At 45.0% G+C, this 23,325-nt stretch overlaps 1 protein-coding gene across 1 annotated transcript in view; it reads left to right on the forward strand.

Moving 5' to 3' along the window:
• SART1 (spliceosome associated factor 1, recruiter of U4/U6.U5 tri-snRNP) overlaps positions 1-23,325 on the forward strand; it is a 1,154,259-nt gene that overhangs the window by 664,985 nt on the left and 465,949 nt on the right. The window contains exon 11 of the mRNA XM_044073787.1: positions 9,771-9,904. Within this exon, the coding sequence (XP_043929722.1) occupies positions 9,771-9,904 (134 nt within the window). The remainder of the gene's footprint in view (positions 1-9,770; positions 9,905-23,325) is intronic.

Genomic DNA, 23,325 nt, shown 5'->3' on the forward strand with positions numbered 1-23,325 from the left:
TTTTTTATCCAAAACCACAGAACAAAGGGGAGAAATTGCTACATTCTTTGGACATTCACAGACAGTTACACTTCTTGGACAAAACCAAAGCTTTCAGAAAATCTGAACAATTATTGGTAGCATACGCACAGGGAAAAGCCATTTCAAAGCAGACTATTTCAAAATGGATAGGGCACTGTATATGTTTCTGCTATACCCACCATGGGAAACCTGTACCTAGCAGCATTGGATCTCACTCCACCAGGGCAACAGCCACTTCAACTGCCTACCTCAGAGGAGTACCTACCAAGGATATTTTGGATGCAGCAACATGGAGATGTCCTTCAAGAATGCAACTGCAGTCATAACATATGGGTTGTCCTGCCTCAGGCAGCCCTCGGTCGGCCGGATTCCAAAGTCTGGGTCCGACGTCGGCTGATGTCGCATTTCTCTCCGACGTCAGGGTGGCTGGAGTATATAAGCATCAGCCGACACCATCTTCAGTCTTTCTTGCCGCGCGGTGCCCGAAGCAGAAGCAGTTCGCAAGTGCCGGTCGGTCAGCTCCTGTATTCTTCGAAACCGAAGTCATCAAAAAAGCTAAGTACCCCGTTGGGGACCTTTACTTGCCTCAGCCGATGTCAGAAATTACTGAAAAAGTGAATAATTGTTTGTCTTGTGGTAAACAAATACCTCATAAGGATTTCCACTCTTACTGCCTCCCTTGCCTTGTCCAGACCACGACGTCTCAGCCTGTCACCTGTACTCGCTTCAATAAGCGCACTCTCAGGCGCTGGGCGGAGTTCGCAGAAGACTTCTTCGGCGACAAATTTCATTATACAATGCCGTCGGAACAACCGACAACGCAGACTCCTAAGAAACGAAAAGACCGGGACCGACATCCTCGGCCTGCGTCTTCCACCAACACCACGACTAAACTAACCACGAGTGCCCCGGTTCCCTCTGAGTCGGTTATTCCACCACTCCGAACCGAAGACACCGCTTTACCGATACCTCCGATACCAGAGGCAACACCGACGCCAGTTATTGATTTTCCTCCGGATACCGAAACCGAGGAAATGCCCAAGACCATTGCTGTTGATAAGGTCACTCCTGCACGTGGAGCAGCTAGGCCTCCCATGTCCATGTCTATCAAGGCCTACACACGTGCTAAGGCAGCCAGCAAGTCCAAGCATCTTACTGCTAAAATCTTACCTCAGCCTACTCCTGAAACACAAATCATGTCTATGGCAGCAGATTTAATTTCCCTGATCAGAGGTTCCCAGGCCCATCCTCTGAGAGGATCCCAGCCTCCTCCTGACAAAAGGCCCAGGGTTGAACCCTCTGATCCTCTTCAGTCAGATGAAGATTCTGAGGCCTCTGTTTGCTCCGAAAGCCAGGAAGAGCCCTTCCAGACCTATGAGGATTCAGATGCAGAGGACTCCATTCCCTCAGCCTCCCCTCCTGAGGATATTTCTTTTGGGGAAGTCCTGCACTCCATGAGGGAGCATTTCAAGTGGCAAGGCCAGGAATATTCTGATTCCAGAAAGCGCCTTCGAACCTTCCTTAAAAAGCCCCAGCACAGACCCTTAGCTATACCTCCTGTGCTTGATGTTTTGGATGATTTGTATTCTGACTCCAGTGTCACCCCTGATACTCTTCCTCCTGCCCCTGCCAAGCCTGACAGATACTATAGGGTTCCAGAAACCCATTCTCATTTCTTCAAGGCCCATGCTGTTGATTTAGAAACAATTTCCCAGGGGCCTAAAGGGGTTTCAGCTACCACCTCCAAAAATCCTTTGCCTTCTAACAGGGAAGCAAGGTCCTTAGAGAGATGGGGGAAGAAGGTTTACACTTCCACTACTTTATCTATGAGAGCTCTCATTGTCTCTTTCACATGTTTCAATATCAGGATTTCCTGTTAGATGATTTACCGAAAACATTGGCCTCCCCTGAACCCTTAGATAGGAAGTCTTTGCAGGAGACTGTTCATAATGCTCAACAGGTTAGCAATCACTTTCTACAGTGTGGATATGATGCATTGGAGGCTTCATGTAGGGCAGCTATGACAGGGGCGGTCATTCGCAGACATGCATGGTTGAAAGAACAAGCCTTACCAGATCATGTTAAGGCAAAACTTCTTGATGCACCCTTGGAAAAGAACAAGCTTTTTGGTGCTAATGCTAAAGATGTGTTAAAGTCCATTGAGGAAAAAGCCAAGTCAGTTCAGACAGTAAAAGATTTCCTTCAGGTTCAGCCGCCCAGATTCAGCAGGAACTGGCCTTCTAAAAACTGGTCCTTTCCTAATCCTGAAAGATCACAAAGGGGCAAAAACAGGCGTGGCCGAGGAAAAGGCCAATACAGAGGATCCTACAGGGGATGACAATGGCAACCAACAAACCAAAGAAGTGACACAGGAGTTTCTCCTGTCCCGCAGGGACAATCTCAATGACTTTCCTCTACTTCCGGTAACCAAGGAGCAAACAGAGGCTCCTCTGGGCGGAAAGTTATCTCTGTTTTCAAAAAATTGGCACAAACTAACAACAGACAAATGGATTTTGGACATTATAGACCACGGTTACAGGTTCCACTTCCACACTTTGCCAAGAAAACAAGGCATACCAAACCTTCCACAAAATCAGAGGGCAGAGGCTATAAAGCAAATTTCTCTGCTTGCACAGATCAAAGCAATAGAAAAAGTTCCACAACAAGAACAAGGCCAGGGGTTTTATTCAAGACTGTTCCTTGTTCCAAGAAAAGAAGGTCAATGGAGACCAATACTGGACTTGTCCGCTTTAAACACTTTCCTCATAGTACCAAAGTTCAAAATGCTGACTGTACAGCAACTCCTTCCCATGTTGGGCAAGGGGTCTTGGCTGATTACTCTGGACCTCAAGGAGGCATACCTTGTCCCTATCAGACACAGCTGCAGAAGATACCTCAGATTTCTTGCAGGGCCAGAGCATTATCAATTCTCAACATTGCCATTTGGCTTATCTACTGCACCCAGAGTATTCACGAAATGCCTGGCATCAGTAATTGCTCATTTCAGGCTCCAGGGGATTCAAATCTACCCGTACCTGGACGATTGCCTCATACAAGCGGACAACAAACTAACTTTGACAAAAAACTTGAATTATGTCATACACTTGCTACAGGCTCTGGGATACACAGTCAACTTTCAAAAGTCAAGACTTCAGCCATCCCAGAAAATAACCTTCTTAGGAGCCAAACTAGACACAGCCTCTCAAATGGCTTACCTGACAGAAGACAAGCAAAAGAAGTTAACCCATTACTTCAAAAGTTTAGCAAAGCTCACCCAAATGGCTGCAAGGAGTTTCCTGCAGGCCCTGGGTTACATGGCATCCTGCATCCTCCTGGTTCCACTAGCAAGACTACACATGAGAAAGCTTCAGTGGTACTTAAAAAGCTTATGGTCTCAACACAACAACAACCTAGAAGCAAATATCCCACTCATTCCATGTCTTCAAAAGGAATTTTTATGGTGGGCCTTAGCAAGCCAGTCAAACATAGGTATGTCATTCAAAAAGCCTCAGATAACACAGACCATGACCACAGACGCCTCAGACCTTGGATGGGGGGCGCACATGGAAGGCAGATGTATTCAAGGACAATGGTCTCCAAAGGAAACACATCTGCATATCAATCAAAAAGAAATGTTAGCAGTAATGCATGCCATCGAGGCCTTTGGGCAACCACTTCAACAAGGCCACCTATTAATACGGACAGACAACACCACATAAACAAGCAGGGGGGCACTCATTCTTACCCCCTTTGCAGACTGACAATGAATCTTTGGGAAAAATCACTGGGCCTAAACATACAACTACAATCCCAGTTTGTTCCAGGCAAAGACAATGTTCTGGCGGACAGTCTAAGCAGGAATTTCCTAGACCCCCCACGAATGGAGGCTACATCCAGACATCTTCCTACGACTCACCTCGACATGGGGCAGGCCGGACGTAGATCTATTTGCCTCCCACCTCAATCACCACTTACAAAAGTTCTGCTCAAGGACATATCATCCACAAGCATGGAAAACAGATGCCCTCTCATTCAACTGGAGCACCCTGATAATTTATGCATTTCCACCTCTGCCAATGATGACCACAGTGTTATTAAAGATCAAAGCAGACAAGCCGAAGGGGATCCTAATAGCTCCAGACTGGCCAAGACAACACTGGTACCCACTACTACGGAGCATATGTCACAACAAAACTTGGGCCCTTCCACAATGGCCCCAACTTCTGACTCAACACAACTTCAGGACAGTTCATCCCAACATCCAGACGCTACAGCTGACAGCTTGGGAAATCCCATAAATAACCTTGATTTACCTCTCTCCAAGGAAGTTCAGCGGATATTAACAGAAGCCCGCAGACCATCCACCAGAAAAGTTTACTCAGCCAAATGGAAGAGATTCAGCATTTGGAATACCAACAAGGGTCATGATGCTTCATTTTTGAGCATGCCTCTCATCCTGGAATACTTGGCAGATATGCTGCATAAAGGACTTTCATTCTCTTCCATAAAAATTCATGCTTCAGCAATATCAGCTAGATACAACACTGACCCACCTGTGTTTTCACATCCTTTGTTAAGGCAATTTCTTAGAGGAATCAAGAATATAAAGCCCCCAAGAAAGGCACCAGTACCAGCTTGGGACCTCAATTATGTTCTAGAAAAATTGACTTTACCTCCCTTCGAGCCAGCAGCTTCTGTGGATTTACAATTTCTTTCCTGGAAGACAGATTTCCTGTTGGCCATTACCTCAGCAATAAGGGTTTCGGAATTACAGGCCTTAATGGCAATACCACCGTTCATAACCTTTCACAGAGACAGGGTCTCCTTACGAACCAACCCTACCTTTCTGCCAAAAGTGGTATCTAGGGTTGCCTTAAATCAAGCAATTCACCTGCCTACTTTCTTTCCTAATCCTGAGAACAAGGGGGAAAGACTGTTGCATACCTTGGACATACACAGACAGCTTCGCTACTACCTAGACAGAACCAAGACCAGTAGGAAGTCTGACCAGCTTTTTGTAGCTTACGCCCCTGCAGTACAAGGAAAAGCAATTTCTAAACAGACAATTTCAAAATGGATTGGACATTGCATCAGATTCTGTTATTCCTTCCATGGAAAGAGTGTGCCAGCCAATGTCAGACCACACTCCACCAGAGCTACAGCCACCTCTACAGCCTTCTTAAGAGGGGTGCCTACAAAAGACATTCTAGAAGCTGCTACATGGAGCTCCGTGCATACATTTTCCAAGCACTACAACCTCCCTTTATATTCCAGATCCAGAGCAGGCTTTGCTTCGGCAGTCCTGCAGGGACTGATAGCTACACCATCCCTTTCTTAGAGCATACCACCTCCCCCAGCTAAGCTATGGTATTCAACCCATATGTTATGACTGCAGTTGCATTCTTGAAGGACATAGTACAGTTTTGTACCTACCATAAATGTAGATGTCCGCTAGATATGCAACTGCAGTTGGGTTTTCCCTCCCTCCATCCCCTCTATGTCTTGGGTCCACTCCTCTCCCTGTTATCCTTAGCTGGGGATATCTGTTATGGTGTATCTGTTTATTGCTTATTTGTTGTCTGGAAACCTATTTTTGTCTTCCAATTTGATTACAGCCTTCCTTAGAGGGCACCTGGCATCTGGGGCAAGAAACACTGAAGAAGATGGCGTCGGCTGATGCTTATATACTCCAGCCGCCCTGACGTCGGAGAGAAATGCGACATCAGCCGCCGGACCCAGACTTTGGAATCCGGCCGACCGAGGGCTGCCTGAGGCAGGACAACCCATATGTTATGACTGCAGTTGCATATCTATCAGACATCTACATTTATGGTAGGTACAAAACTGTACTTTCTGTGCATACCTTCACCAAACATTACCATTTGCCTTTGTACTCCAAATCCAGAGCTGGCTTCGCCACTGCTGTTCTGCAGGGCCTTATAGCCACCCCTAATGCCTTATAAGATCCAGCCTCCCTTCCTCAGCTTTGGAATTCGACCCAAGTGTAATGACTGCAGCAGTGTAACACAATGAACATAGTACAGTTTTGTACCTACCATAAATGTAGATGTTCGAGTGTTGACACTGCTGCAGTCCATCTTCCCCTCCCTCCTTCCCCTCTTACTTTCTGGTACTTACCTAGGACATCTACCCTTTTTACCTATGGGGAGTAACCTAAAAATGGTTGTTTGCTTTTCTTTTGTATTGTTTACTAGCAATTTGAATTGCCTACCTTTTTGGGGGCACCTGACATCTGGGGCAAGAAAAACTGAAGAAAATGGCGTCGGCTGCATCTTATATACCCCTGTCGCACTGACGTCAGGGAGGAGGCGACAGCAACCGACGCCGGACCAAGACTTTGGAACTCTGGCCGACTGTGGGACCACCTGACACCAGGATAACCCAAGTGTAATGACTGCAGCAGTGTCAACACTTTAACATCTACATTTATGGTAGGTACAAAACTGTACTTTTGTAAAGGTACAGAAATTCCAGATGGTCACAATTCAGTCTATCCTCCCACTCTTAGAAAAAGATGATTGGATGTGCTCTGTAGATCTTCAAGATGCGTACTACCACATAAAGGTGGACAGACCATCAAGAAGATTCCTTCGCTTCCATGCGGGAGCCAGTCATTACCAGTTCCGAGTACTGCCCTTCGGACTCTCTACAGCCTCCAGAGTGTTCACAAAGTGCATGGCAGTCGTCACAGCTCACTTGTGACTACAGGGATTCCAGGTGTTTCCATACCTAGACGACTGTCTCATTACAGCCTCCACCAGCCTGGGCATACTCTCCACACCGCAGGAAGGCTAGGTATAACTATAAACTGGCAAAAATCCAACCTGACCCCATCTCAGTCCATAGAATTCATTGGGGTTCTGTTGAATACAAAAAAAGACTGCAGAGCATCCATTCCAGAGCACAGAATCCTAAGGATAAAACAACAGCTCATACCGATCCTTTCAACAGAAAAATCCACGGCACATTCTGTTCTCCAGCTGCTGGGTTCCATGGCAACCTCATCACTATTGTCCCCCTTGCGAGGTTCCACATGAGGCTTTTACAATGGCTTACTACTCACCCAGTGGTATCCCTTTCAGTGCCCTCTTTCATCCAAGATTCTGGTAACCAGAGGTGCAAACAAGACTTAATTTGGTGGATGTCAGAGAACCCATCACAATGGTCTTGCCCCTTTACCCCCCAACAGCCCAAGGCTACAGTGACCATGGACACCTCCCTGATGGGGTGGGGGGACTATTTCAGGGAAAGACAGTCCAGGGCACATGGTCTGAAATGGAGGCCCATCTGCATATAAATGTCCTAGAGCTGAGGGCGGTGCTTCTAGCATTGCAAGCATTCAGTCCCCCACTGCCGTCCGGGACTATTGCGATACAATCAGACAACATGGTGGTAGTCTGTTACATCAACAAACGAGGCAGAACCAAATCTTACCCACTTTGTCGGGAGGCCATGAGAATATGGCAGTGGGCGATGGCTACCAACCGCTTTCTCATTGCAACGCACATTCCCGGGAGTTCCAACGTGATAGCAGACAGACTCAGCAGGTGCATTCTACAACCTCATGAGTGATCCCTGAATCCTTTAGTAGCAGCGGAGATTTTCAACCGCTAGGGGGTCTCCCTTGCTGCAACCTCTTTGCATCCCCAATCAATTACAAATGTAGCAATTACTTCACCCTGATTCCCCCACGGGGGCAGTCACCCAGGGACGCTCTAATCCACGATTGGCCTTCAGGTCTACTTTATGCTTTTTCCCCCTCTTCCCCAGTTCCTGAAGAAAGCCTGCCGGTTGAAGAGAAAAGTAATCCTCATAGCGCCATATTGGCCTCACCAGATTTGGTTCCCTGTCTCACCTGCTAGATCAACCATGGATTCTCGATCCAACTTCGGACTTGATCTCCCATCTGCAGAACCTGATTCACCCCAACCTGAAGCTCACAGCTTGGCTCCTCCAATTCCTCTGAAAGCAAGGCAGAATGATCTTTCTTCCCCAGTACATGACATTCTTATTGCATCTCATAAGTCTTCCACCAGAAATACATATCTCAGCAAGTGGAAAAGGTTTACTATTTGGCTAAAGGAAAAGCAGTTAGATCCCTTTTCAACACCTGTGCCAGTGGTACTGGAATACCTGTCAAGTTTATTCCAATCTGGACTTTCTGCTTCTACCATTCGGGTTCATTTGGCCGCAATATCTAATTTTCACAGTGGTGTCCAAGAGTCTTCCCTTATGTCACACAAATTATGCAAGACCTTTCTAAAAGGCGTAAATCATTTGAAACCCCCTTTTAGAGAACCTATCCAACAGTGGGACCTGTCATTAGTCCTGCAAGCCCTGACAACCCCACCTTTTGAACCAGCTTCTTCATGCGACCTCAAGTTTCTTTCATGGAAAACTTTGTTCTTGGTTGCCATTACTTCTGCCAGACGTATTTCTGAATTTCAAGCTCTGTGCATCAAACAACCCTACTTGACCTTTCATAAGGATAGAATGTCCTTGAGAGCTAATCCTTCCTTTCTACCAAAAGTGATCTCTAAAGTGTCCATTAACCAAACCACTGAATTGCTAGTTTTCTTTCCCAGTCATTCTAACAGGGGAAAGCATTGCCTACAAACCCTAGACATTCACAGGCAAATTCATTTCTACCTGGACAGAACTAAGGCTTCTCGCAAATCAGATCAGTTATTCTTGACTTATTCTGGACCCAGATTAGGATGTGCTGTTTCTAAAGTCATGTTGGCTAAATGGTTAAAAGACTGTGTAACATTTATTTACAAAGAGCACAATATCCCTCTAACTACAGCCATTAGGGCTCATTCCACAAGGTCGGTAGCAACTTCTGCTGCCTTCCATGCTAGAGCTTCTTTACATAACATTTGTGCAGCTGCAACTTGGGCTAGACCTCATACCTTCATCAACCATTACAAGTTGGATTTGGCCTCCAGAGAAAGAGTGTCTTTTGGTTCAGTGGTGCTCAGGAATGTCTTTCCATGAGAGCCTCCCAGGAATAAAGGTAGCTGGGGACTCTGTCCCACATGTAAGGTATGAACGAGGATTAACAATATCAGATGAAGAAGTTATGTCTTACCATAACGTTCCATCTGTATTGTTGATCCTCGTTCAGTCATTACGACCCTCCCTCCTTCCCCTTCCTGAGCTTATAGTGAATCTGACCATCCGGTTCCGTTAGGTCATTTGACCAGTGGTAGCCTCTACCTTCTTTTGACTTGCAAACTCGATCTGAGGTAACAGGGAGAGGGGAATTCTGGCTAAGAGTTTAGCTTGAGAGTTTGTGGCTGGTGCAAGCTTGGAAGATGGCCAGCTCGGTTCCGAGGTCGGAACCAACTACCCACACGTAATGACTGAACGAAGATCAACAATACAGATAGAATGTTATGGTAAGACATAACTTATTTTTCCAAGGATTAGGCAGCTGAAATACTGATCCTGAACTGACTGTAATTTTGATGTCAGTCCAACTGTTTTAATCACAGTTGCTTTCTTTGTATGAATTTCTTTGTGCCTTTTTGGTTGAACATGCAGTTTCCCTGTTCACTGTGACATGGCTTATATAATTCCGGTGCATAAGTGTTTCAGTTAACCAGTAATTGGTTCACAATAGTAAGATATACAGAAATAGCTTGCTTAGGAATATATTGTAATACTAAGTTTGCATTATATCTTTTATTACAACATACAGTTGTTTAATCTTTTTAAAAATACAGGAAAAGAGGACGAGGCAGAAGGCATAGCTCTGATGAGGAAGATTACCACACAGAGGATCGAAAACCAAATGCTGAAGGAAATATCCCTTTTTTTGAACAACCAGAGTCAGATGATATGGATATCAGTGAAGATGGTATGTTTGTATTTGATACACATAGAGAATCTTGAACTTTTTATTTTGTTTTTTTTTTTGTCCAAAGTCTAGTATCAAGTTAGTGGTAGAAAAGGAAAAACATGGGAACTGATTTTGTGGTGAAGAGCTGTTAAAGCTGAATTGTTTAACTACAATATTTGATGTTGCCCTTTTCATTCTTCCTCATTGATGGGTCTCTGTGATCTGACTGTGCCACATTTCCAAGAATTTAGATCCTAGTCTCAAGCTCCTCCCTCTTCCCACAATGCATCATGCCATCCCTAACTCCTCAGATCTCATTTGCCACCGTTGTGAGATAAAGGAATCCGAATCTTGAGCAGTGAGAATTTTTATTTATTCGTATTTTACAAAATGTTCATTCTTAACTAGTTTTCCTTGCTTAATCCAGTCTCCTTTCCTCCCTCGGTGATGAAATGTGTGTGTGTATTATTTATGCTTTTGCAGTGAGACAGTTATGTACTCTCTTTCATACGGTTGCTCTCTCTAGTGCACCTTTTGTGGTTCTCCTGGTTATTTTTCAGTCAGCGATCCTTTATTTTTTAGTTCATTGTCCTTTGGAAACCTCTTGCTCTTCCTGGCCTTCTGCCATGTGAATGTTGTGGTTGTTAAGTTTTTGTAGCAGTCTCTGAGTTTGGGAGTTCTCTAGGTAGTGTCTCTGAGTGCAGATGTGTCCTCTGGGGACATGGTTGTTTTTTGTGTGTTGCTGTGAAGTACAGGGCAGCACTGGAGAGCTGTGTATTGGTTCAGGTGCAGGGAGATTAAAAACTATGACTGGTCATTTTTAGCTTGTCCGGATTTCTTTTTCATTTCTTTTTAGTGCTATGGACTCAGCCATATCGCAGATTGCTGGTGCTTTTGTGGTTCTCGATTATTTGAAGGTTTTTAACTGATCAAGGAATGATGTTCTTCGTGTTTCACTGTTGCAGTCATTACATTTGGGTAATCTGCTGGCAGGTTGCCCTCAGTCAGCCTGATTAACAAAGTCTTGGGTCCTGTGTCAGTTGCTGTCCCTTCTTCCATGACGTCAGGGGTATAAAACATGCAGCCGACGCCATTACATCAGTCTTTCTTGCCGCACGATGCCCGAAGCAGAAGCAGTTCGCAAGTGGCAGTCGGCCGACTCCTGAAATTTTCATTTTCGAGTTTCAGAACCGAAGTCTTCCACTAAAAGCTAAGTACCCTGTTGGGGAAACTTTTTCTTGCTCCTTACCGATGTCAGTAAAAGTTAATAATTGCATTACTTGTGGGAAGCAAATACTGCAAATCCTGCAGTTATTGCAGAGGACCAAGAGTGAGATGTTAATGAGCTGCTTCATCTATTAAAGGTACAGAGTTCAGATCCTTCACCTGTACACTTTAAAGTTTTTTGCTGATTTCTTTCGGGGCTCAAATCCCCCATCAAGAAAGAAAACGTGCAGTAATGTATTGAGGATCTCTGATCCAGCCCCTCAGATCTGAAGATGTTCATCGTGTTTCACTGTTGCAGTTATTACACTTGGGTTATTCTGCTGGCAGGCTACTCACAGTCGGCCTGAATTCCAAAGTCTAGGTCCGGCGTCTGTTGCTGTCGCCTCTTCGCTGACGTCAGTGCGCCAGGGGTATAAAAGATGCAGCCAACGCCATTTTCTTCAGTCTTTCTTGCCGCGCGGTGCCCGAAGCAAAAGCAGTTTGCAAGTGCTGGTCGGCCGACTCCTGAGATTTTCAAAAATGAATTTCAGATCCGAAGTCTTCATTAAAGCTAAGTACCCCGTTGGGGAAAGTTTTTTCTTGCTCCAGTCCGATGTCAGAAAAAGTTAACAATTGTATTTCTTGTGGGAAACAAATACCTCATAAGGATTTTCAATCTTACTGTATTCCTTGCCTAGGCCCTGATCACAACATTGCTAGCTGTCGGTTTTGTGCAAGATTTAACCAACGCACTATTAAGCGTCGGTACGATTTTGCCTTTCATTACTTTGGCCGAAGATTCAATTATATAATGCTGTCGGAACAGCCGACGACCGGAGTTTATAAGAAGCGCAAGGAAAAAGAAAAGGACAGGCATCAGAGGTCCAAAACCGACGAGGCTTCCGCTAAGCAAGTCGCCGGTTCATCGGTTCTCAGTGAGGCGCATTCGCAGCCCCTGGCGCCCGCTACCTCAGAGCCACAGGCCGCTGACGACTCCCACGTGGAGCCAGCTAGGCCTCTGGATAGTCAAGGTATTGGGCACTTGGAAACTATTCCCTCAGATGGGTCCGGAGCCGCTGAGCAGGCATTGGCTTCTGAGGGTGTTTTCAGACCTACACAGTTATATGTAAAGCCTACTTCAGCTAACAAAGCAAAGACTAAAGCAATTCTAAAGACAAAGAAACAAGTACAGCATTCTCCTGGACAGACTACCATGCCTAAAAAACAGATGCTCAAAATGGCCAAAGACCTAATTACCTTGATCAGGGGTTCCCATCTCCCTCCTGACAAGAGGCCTAGGCAAGAGACAGAATATGATTCTTCAGATCAGGTTTCCATTTCCTCTGTCTCCTCTTCTGAACAGGAATACTCTCTTCCTCCTTACGAGGATTCTGATGCTGAAGAATCTATCCCTTCAGCCTCACCACCTGGGGATTATTCTTTTGGGGAAACCCTGCATACCATGAGGGAGCACTTCCACTGGGATAGCCAAGACTACTCAGAATCTAAGAAAAGGCTTAGAGATTTTCTTTTACTCCCTCAGCACAGGCCTTTGACTATTCCTCCTGTGTTAGACATTGTAGATGATGTATTTTCAGAGTCTGGCCTTTCTCCTGACTCTTTACCTACTGCCCCTGTTAAACCAGACAGATACTACAGGGTTACAGATTCACATAAATTTCTTTATAAAAACCTTGCTGCTGACCCAGAAACTATTTCTCAGGGTCCCAAAGAGGTCAAGGCTTCTACTGCAAAAAACCCTATCACCTCTGATAGAGATTCCAGGGCACTAGACAGATGGGGAAAAAAGGTTTACACTTCTGCTACTTTGGCTTTGAGGGCTTTAAATTGTCAATTTCATATGCGTAAATATCAGCAATACTTAATGTCACTGCTAAAACAAAAAATGTTGTCAAATTCTAATTGTGCAGAAAATAAGGGAATACAGGATTTATTGCATGGAACCGAGCAGGTGGGAAAGCATACATTGCAATGTGGTTTTGATTCTCTGGAGGCCTCTTGCAGGGCTGTAGTTACGGGTTCTGTCATTAGGAGGCATGCTTGGTTAAAGGAACAGAATCTGCCTGATCATGTTAAAGCAAAATTATTAGATGCACCATTACAGCATGATACCTTATTTGGTGTTAAAGAAAATGGAGGACAAAGCGAAATCTATGCAAACAGTCAAGGATTTCTTACAGGTACAGCCACCCAGATTTATCAGGAACTGGCCTACAAAGAATTGGTCCTTTCCAGTGTCAGACAGGCCACAAAGAGGCAGATACAGATGCCCCAGAGGCAGATCCCAGCCCCAGGGCTCATACAGGCCTAAACAGTGGGACGCTTCTACCCCCAAAAGCGGAGAAGACAAATCACAGCCATACAGGAAACAGTCCCAATGACTTTCCTCTGCCAGCACCAAGCACTTGACTTTTGGCAGCCCCCTTAGGTAGGGGGAAGACTAGCACTTTTTTCTCAAAATTGGCACATGATCACCCAGGACAAATGGGTCTTGAATATAGTGTCCCAGGGCTACAGGTTCCACTTTCACACCCTGCCAAGGGCAAAAAGTATGCCAGACCTGCCACACAATCAAAGGGCAGAGGCACAAAAACAAGTTTCATCCCTCATGGACATGAGGGACATTCAGCAAGTACCACAGCAAGAGCAGGGAGAAGGATTTTACTCAAGACTTTTCTTGGTACCCAGAAGAGACGAAGCCTGGAGACCAATACTGGACCTGTCTATTCTAAATACATTTGTGGATGTTCCAAAATTCAAAATGTTGACTCTGCAGCAGCTTCTGCCCATGCTGGGCAAGAAGGCTTGGCTTATAACTTTGGACCTAAAAGAGGCATACCTGCATATTCCAATCAGACAATCTTGCAGAAGATACCTCAGATTCATAGCTGGCTCAATGAACTACCAATTCTCTGCACTACCCTTTGGCTTATCTACTGCGCCCAGGGTCTTCACAAAATGACTGGCACTAGTAACTGCATTTTGCAGACAAAGAGGAATTCAAATATATAAACGAAAATAAATCAAAACTAATACTCTCTCAAAAGATAATATTCCTGGGTGCAAGCTTAAATACAACTGCCCAGATGGCTTATCTCATGCCAGACAAAGGCAACTTGCTTCTTACTTCAAAATGTTGGCAACAAAGACCCAGTTATCTGCAAGAAAAATTCTGCAGGCTTTGGGCTTCATGGCATCCTGCATTCTGCTAATTCCATATGCCAGACTGCATATGAGGAAATTACAATGGTATCTAAAAAGTGTTTGGACTCAACATTGTCACAGCCTGGAAACATTAATTACCCTCATTCCTTGCCTGGAACAGGAGTTTCGATGGTGGGCACAAGCCTATCACCACAACAAGGGACAGCCATTCACCCTACCCACAGCCAGGCAGTCAATAACAACAGATGCTTCAGATTATGCCTGGGGTGCCCACATGGCAGGAAAATGTATTCAGAGCACATGGCCCACAAGCCAAAGGCATCCTCATATCAATCACAAAGAGATGCTAGCTGTTCAGAATGCCCTGACAGCTTTCAATGATCTACTCCATCCAGGACAACTACTGATAAGGACGGACAATACTACAGTCATATGGAACATAAACAGGGAGGCACTCATTCCTACCCCCTCTGCAGACAAGCCATGACTTTGTGGGACACAGCATTGACTTATCAAGTACACCTGCAAGCACAATTCCTGCCAGGAAAGAAAAATACTCTGGCAGACGAACTAAGCAGAAACCTTATGGATCCCCATGAGTGGAAACTGGATCCACAAGTCTTCAGCATGATAATAAAGAAATGGGGACGCCCAGACATAGATCTATTTGCCTCCCCTCACAATTGGCAACCACAGAGATTCTGCACAAGGAATTATCACAAGCAAGCATGGAAAGTGGATGCTCTATCATTCAGCTGGAAAACCCTAACAGTATATGCCTCTCCTCCTCTGCCTCTCCTCCCCAAGGTACTCCTAAAGGTCAGACAAGAGAAGCGAAAAATGATTCTGATTGCTCCAGACTGGCCCCGCCAGCACTGGTACCCCATCCTAAAGAGCTTGTCTCAAGGCCCAGCCTGGACATTGCCTCTAATTCCTCATTTACTGACCCAACGAAACAATCAGATCCTGCACAGCCAACTCAGAACCCTAAATCTGGCAGCATGGCGGATAATGTAACCATTCAAAACACACCTTTCTCTAAAGCAGTAATGGATGTTATTTTGGAGGCCAGGAGGCCCAGTACCAGAAAATCTTATGCAGAAAAATGGAAAAGATTCTGTGCTTGGAACCAGACACAAGGAATTGACACGTTTGTACCAAATATTCCTCAGATTTTACAATACCTAACTGAGAGGTTGGACAAAGGCCTATCCTTTTCATCAATTAAAATCCATGCCTCTGCCATTTCAGCTCATTACAATACAGAACCACCAATTTTTTCACATCCATTGCTAAGGCAGTACCTCAGAGGGGCCAAAAACATAAGACCTCCAAGGAGAGCACCAATACCTGCATGGGACCTCAATTATGTCTTGGAAAAACTCACAATGCCACCTTCTGAGCCAGCCAATACAGCTGAAATAAAGTTCTTATCTTGGAAAACAGCTCTGCTCCTAGCAATAACCTCTGCAAGACGAGTCTCAGAGTTACAGGCACTCATGGCTGTGGAACCTTTTATCATTTTCCATCCAGACAGGGTTTCTCTGTTGGCTTCTCCCAACATTTATGCCTAAGGTAATGTCCAGTGTGGCCCTTAACCAAACCATTCATTTGCCTACCTTTTATCCAAACCCACAGAATAAGGGTGAGAGACTCCTGCATTCTTTGGATATACACAGACAGCTAAGCTTCTACTTGGACAGAACTAAAGCTTTCAGAAAGACTGAGCAACTCTTAGCCATTCCTTGTGATCCTGCAGCATATGCTACTATCTCAAAGCAGACTGTTTCAAAATGGATAGGCCACTGCATTTGTTTCTGCTATTCACAACATGGCAAATCAGTGCCAAAGGGCATTAGGCTACACTCAACCAGAGCAGCAGCCACTTCAACAGCCTTCCTCAGAGGAGTATCAACCAAAGACATTTTAGAGGTCGCAACTTGGACTTCAGTGCACTCTTTTACCAAGCACTGCCACTTACCTCTCTACTCTAAATCCAGAGCAGGCTTTGCCACTGCAGTTCTGCAGGGCCTTCTAGCCTCTTCTAATGATGTTTAGACCCAGCCACCCAACCCCAGCTTTGGGATTCAACCCAAGTGTAATGACTGCAACAGTGAAACACGATGAACATAGTACAGTTGTGTACCTACCATAAATGTAGATGTTCGAGTGTATTCACAGTTGCAGTCCAGGTTACCCACCCACCATCCCCCTTTTATTTGCTGGGACTTATCTGTACTTCTCTATCGTATACAACCTATGTGGTGTATTTGCTTGTAGATGAAGGAAATGTTTATTTTTGTGCATGCATACTTATTGGCATAATTCTCAGCCTACCAATTTGGGGGCACCTGACATCTGGGGCAAGAAAAACTGAAGAAAATGGCATCGACTGCATCTTTTATACCCCTGACGCGCTGACGTCAGGGAAGAGGCGACAGCAACCAACGCCGGACCTAGACTTTGGAATTCAGGCCGACTGCGGGTAGCCTGCCAGCAGGATAACCCAAGTGTAATGACTGCAACAGTGAATACACTCAAACATCTACATTTATGATAGGTACACAACTGTACTTTCCCCAGTGTGCTGCTTGGATCTGAAAGGTTTGATCCCACAGTGTTCCTGCTTGCCTGCCAGTCTTCATCAGATCCTTAGTTTTCGGATCCAACTCTCTGAGACTGTTGGGGTGGGACAACCTCCGTGAATTGGATGGCTGTGTGGGTGCCTTCGGATTCTGGTTTCTTGCCATTGGATTTGATAGAGCCAATCATTTTCTCTTCCTTGGATCCTGAGACTCGGATCCGATGGATGCTAGGTGGCCACAGAGAGCTGTGCATTTCTCAGACCCGGCTCCCTCAGAAAAGGGGGCTGGAGAATCCGTGGATCGGATGTTTGTGTGGACTTCTTCCATTCCTGATTTGTCTTACTATCGAATCTGATAGATCCAATCATTTTCACTTCCTATTCCTCAGATCCTACACCTCTGTTCCAGTGGATGCGAGGTGTCCACAGAGAACTCTTTTTTTCTCTGATCTGGCTCCGGTGTGCTGGAATGGTGTGGTTTTCTTCAGATCCGGGACCCTCCTCAGATCTAACAGCTTCGTTGTTCATTATTTCTTCAATGTCCCCTCAGTTACATACTTCTCAACTGTGCAGATTTTTGCCTCTTTTTCTTTAGTCTGTTCCTCATAAAATTTGTAATTTTCTGTCAAATCACTGGGATGATGTTTTTCGTGTTTCACTGTTGCAGTCATTACATTTGGGTAATCTGCCGGCAGGTTGCCCTCAGTCGGCCTGAATTCCAAAGTCTTGGGTCCTGCGTCGGTTGCTGTCTCCTCTTCCATGATGTCAGGTCGTCAGGGGTATAAAACATGCAGCTGATGCCATTTTCTTTAGTCTTTCTTGCCGAAAGCAGAAGCATTTCGCAAGTGCCAGTTGGCCGACTACTGAAATATTCGAGTTTGAGTTTCAGAACTGAAGTCTTCACTAAAGCTAAGTACCCCGTTAGGGAAACTTTTCTTGCTTTTTACCGATGTCAGAAAAAGTTAATAATTGTATTACTTGTGGAAAGCAAATACCTCATAAGGATTTCCATCTATACTGTATTCCTTGCCTAGGCCCTGATCACAACGTTGCCTGTCGGTTTTGAGCTAGATTTAACCAACGCACTATTAAGCTTCGGTATATTTTTGCATCAAAGTATTTTGGAAACAGATTTAACTACCCAGAAATGTCGTCGGATAGTAATCCGACTATCGAAGTACATAAAAAACGCAAAGAAAAGGACAGAGAGAGGCAGTCGAGATCCAAAACCGACAACGAAGCTTTTCCTAAGCCAGTCGCCGGTTCTCAGTGAGGTGCTTTCGCAGCCCCTGATACCCGCTACCTTCGAGTCGCAGGCCTCTACCGACACCCATGTGGAGTCCAGCATGCCACAAGATGCTCAATGTATTGGGCCGACGGATATATCTTCCTCGGATGGGTCCGGAGCCGCTGAGCAGGCACTGGCTTCTGAGGGTGTATTTAGACCTCAACATTTGTATATCAAACCGACGAAAGCAGACAGCAAGGATGTCCTACTCCAGCACCTGGAATTTGTTCAAAATCTATTCAAGCACCTGGGATTCACTGTGAACATAAAAAAGTCAAATTTGACACCCACACAACAGATAACTTTTCTGGGTGCTCTTCTAAACACAACAACCCAGATGGCATTCCTGACATCCGAAAAACAACTTCAGCTGGCTTCAACTTTCAAAACCCTGGCGTTAATGTCTCAGCTAACTGCAAGGAAATTCCTGCAGGCTTTGGGTTACATGGCCTCCTGCATCCTTCTCATACCATATGCAAGACTGCATATGAGAAAAATACAATGGTACCTAAAAAGTGTATGGTCCCAGCATTGCCACAGTCTAGACACACAGATTGCTGTCTTGCCTTGCCTACAAAAGGAATTCCATTGGTGGGCCATGGCATGTCTTCATAACAAAGGGAAAGCCTTCAGTCTACCTCCAGCCAACCAAGTGTTAACCAAGGATGCCTCGGATTACGCATGGGGAGCCCACTTGCAGGGGAAAGGCCTGCAAGGTTTTTGGACAGAGGATCAGAAGCACCTACATATCAATTTAAAAGAGATGTTAGCTGTACAGAATGCCCTCTTGGCTTTCAGGGATCTTCTACAGCCGGGACAACTGCTGATACAGACAGACAACACCACAGTTATGTGGTACATAAACAAGCAAGGGGGTTCACACTCCTACCCCCTTTGCAGACTAGCCATGACTCTATGGAACACAGCTCTAGCTTGCAAAGTGGACCTACAAGCTCAGTTCCTGCCAGGGAAACAAAATATTCTGGCAGACATCCTGAGCAGGAACCTGTCAGACCCACACGAGTGGATGCTAGACACCCAAATATTCAAGATGATTACAGAAGCCTGGGGCTGCCTGGACATAGATCTATTTGCATCCCCCCTCAACTACCAGTTACAGATTTTTTTGCACAAGGACATATCACAAACTAGCATGGAAAGTGGATGCTCTCTCATTCAGTTGGAGGAACCTCTCGGGGTATGCCTTTCCTCCTCTACCTCTTCTTCCACATGTGTTATTAAAGATAAAGCAGGACAAATCCAAGATGATTTTACTGGCCCCAGATTGGCCTCGTCAATTTTTCTTACTCAACACTGATGAATCTATCCCAGGAGCCTCCTTGGATTCTACCTCCGATTCCAAATCTTTTGTCCCAACACCAGGGCCAGGTTCTGCACTCTCATATCAAATCTCTCAGCCTGGCAGCCTGGTGTATTCAGGGTCTATGATTAATCCTAACGTTCCCAAACAGGTCATGGATGTCATCTTAGAAGCCAGACGGCCTAGCACTAGAAAATCTTATGAAGGTAAATGGAAGAGATTTTGCACCTGGATGCATGCTCAGAATTCGGATCCTCTCATTCCTAATATTCCATTGATTTTACATTACCTGACAGACATGTTACATAAGGGTTTATCCTTTTCCTCCATAAAAATACATGCCTCAGCTATCTCTGCACATCACAATACAGATCCTCCAATCTTTTTGCATCCACTACTGAAACAATATCTCAGAGAAGCAAAGAATTTAAGGCCCCCTAGGACACCACCTATACCTGCCTGGGACCTCAACTATGTTCTGGAAAAACTTACTCTGCCTCCTTTTGAACCTGCTGCCACATCTGATATTAAGTTTTTATCATGGAAGACAGCTATCCTACTGGCTTTGACTTCAGCCAGGAGAGTCTCGGAGTTACAAGCTCTCATGGCTGTGGAACCTTATATTATTTTTCATCAAGACAGGGTCTCTTTAAGGACTAATCCTACTTTCATGCCTAAAGTGGTTTCTAAAGTGGCTTTAAATCAAACTATTCACCTGCCAACCTTTTTCCCTAATCCACAAAATAAGGGGGAAAGGATCTTGCATTCCTTGGACGTGCACAGGCAGCTTCATTTTTACCTGGACAGAACCAAGGATATCAAGAAAACAGAGCAATTGTTTGTTTCTTATGCAGCAAATTCCCAAGGCAAAGCTATTTCAAAACAGACCATTTCTAAATGGATTGCTCATGGAATCAGATTTTGTTACTCATCATGGAAAGCAAATCCCAGGAAAAATTAGGACTCACTCTACCAGAGCTGCTGCTACTTCAGCTGCCTTTCTCAGGGGAGTACCTACCAAAGATATTTTGGAAGCTGCAACTTGGAGTTCAGTGCATACTTTCTCTAAGCACTATAATCTCCCTCTTTATTCTAAGTGTAGGGTAGGCTTTGCTTCTGCAGTATTGCAGGACCTTCTAGCCGCCCCTTCTACTCTATAACCACCTCCCTGCCTCCCTTTATCTCAGCTTTGGGATTCAACCCTACAGTGATGACTGCAACAGTGAAACACGATGAACATAGTACAGTTGTGTTCACTTACCATAAATGTAGATGTTCGAGTGTCTTCACTGTTGCAATCTGGGTTACCCACCCTCCTGTCCCCTCTTATACTTTTATTACTGTGGTTTCCTACTTCACCCTTCTTCTGAGGTGTATTTGCTATAGGGTATGGGGTCTGCTGTATGTTACATTTTTGTCTTACTATTAGCCTTCACTTTTGGGCACCTGACATCTGGGGCAAGAAAGACTGGAGAACATGGCGTCGGCTGGCAGCTTTGTACTCCTGGTGCTCTGACGTCAGGGAGCATGACTGAACAGCCAACGCTGGACCCAGACTTTGGGATTCTGGCCGACCGAGGGCTGCCTGCCGGCAGGAAGAACCCTGCAGTGATGACTGCAACAGTGAAGACACTCGAACGTCTACATTTATGTTAAGTGTACACAACTGTACTTTCTTGGTACCCAGAAATGACAAGGTCTGGTGACCAATACTGGATTTATCGATTTTGAACACATACCTGGACATTCCAAAATTCAAAATGCTGACTTTGCAGCAGCTTCTGCCCATGCTGGACAAGAATGCTTGGCTGGTGACTTTAGACCAAAAAGAAGCATACCTGCATGTCCCAATAAGACATTCGTGCAGAGGATACCTCAGATTCAAGGCTGGCTTAATGCATTACCAATTCTATGCACTGCCCTTTGGCTTATCTACTGCGCCCAGGGTCTTTACAAGGTGCCTGGCACCAGTAATTGCATTTTGCAGACAAAGTAGTATACAAATATATTCTTACTTGGACGACTGTCTCATTCAAGCAGAGAACAAGGACATTCTTCTTCGACATCTGGCATTATTGAAAAGGCTTCTAACATGCCTAGGGTACACAATAAATGAAAAGAAATCACAACTGGTACCCTCTCGAAAGATAAAGTTCCTAGGTGCAAGCTTGAATACAACTGCCCAGATGGCTTACCTCATGCCAGACAAACAAAGGCAACTGACTACTTACTTCGAACTGATGGCAACAAAAACCCAGTCTTCTGCAAGACAAATTCTAAAGACTCTGGGCTGCATGGCATCCTGCATACTACTGATTCCATATGCAAGACAGCATATGAGGAAACTTCAATGGTACCTAAAAAGTTTATGGAGTCACCATTCTCACAGTCTGGAAACAATGATTCCTCTCATTCCCTGCCTGCAACAGGAGTTTCTGTGGTGGGCAAAGGCATGTCGCCAAAACAGGGGATGGCCATTCACTCTATCCCCTGCCAGCCAAACCATCACAACAGACGCATCAGATTATGCCTGGGAGGCCCACATGGCAGGAAGATGCATTCAGGGCATATGGTCACCAAAACAAATGCATCTGTATATCCACCAGAAAGAGATGCTAGCTGTTCAAAATGCCCTAACAGCCTTCAAGGACTTACTTCATCCAGGACAACTACTGATAAAGACGGACAACACCACAGTCATGTGGTATATAAACAAGCAAGGGGGCACACACTCATGTCCCCTCTGCAGATTAGCCATGACACTGTGGAACACAGCTTTGACCTACCAAATACATCTTCAAGCACAATTCTTGCCAGGAAAACAAAACACTCTGGCAGACGATTTAAGCATAAACCTTATGGACCCTCATGAGTGGAAACTAAATCCACAAGTTTTCAGCATGATAACAGAGAAATGGGGGAGCCCAGACATAGATCTATTTGCCTCTCCTCAAAATTATCAATTGAAAAGATTCTGCACAAGGACTTATCACAGACAAGCATGGAAAGTGGACTCCCTATCCTTCAGTTGGAAAAACCTCTCAGTTTTACTCCCTTCCTCCTCTGCCTCTTCTCCCCAAGGTCCTCCTAAAAGTCAGACAAGAGAAACCAAAGATGATACTAATTGCCCCAGACTGGCCTCGCCAATACTGGTACCCAATCCTAAGGAACTTGTCTCAATACCCAGCTTGGACCTTGCCTCTAAGACTACTGTTCCAGCAAAACAATCAGATCCTGCACAATCAACTACAGACTCTGACTCTGGCAGCATGGCTGATCATGTAGTCATACACACAACACCTGTCAGTAAAGCTATGATGGATGTCATTTTGGAAGCCAGAAGGCCTAGTACTAGAAAATCTTATGCTGACAAATGGAAGATATTCTGTGCTTGGATTCGAGCACAAGGAACTGATGCAGCAGACCCAAATATTCCTCAGATATTGCAATACTTACTTAACCGAGATGCTTGATAAAGGCCTGTCTTTCTCATCAATTAAAATCCATGCCTCTGCCATTTTAGCTCATTACAATACAGAGCCACCAATCTTTTCTCATCCTTTACTAAAGCAGTATCTTAGAGGAGCCAAAAATTTAAGGCCTCCTAGAAGATCAGCATTGCCTGTATGGGACCTCAATTATATGGTGGAAAAGCTCACCCTGCCTCCATTTGAACCAGCCGCTACCGCTGATATAAAGTTCTTATCATAGAAAACCGCTCTGCTTCTAACAATTACTTCAGCAAGAAGAGTTTCAGAGCTACAGGTCCTCATGGCTATAGAGCCTTTTATCATATTTTACCCAGGCAGGGTATCTCTGAGGACAAATCCTACTTTTATGCTTAAGGTGGTTTC

Source organism: Protopterus annectens, chromosome 6.part0 (genome assembly GCF_019279795.1).
Source record: "Protopterus annectens isolate FY-2018-M chromosome 6.part0, PAN1.0, whole genome shotgun sequence".
NCBI classification, from domain to species: domain Eukaryota; kingdom Metazoa; phylum Chordata; order Ceratodontiformes; family Protopteridae; genus Protopterus; species Protopterus annectens.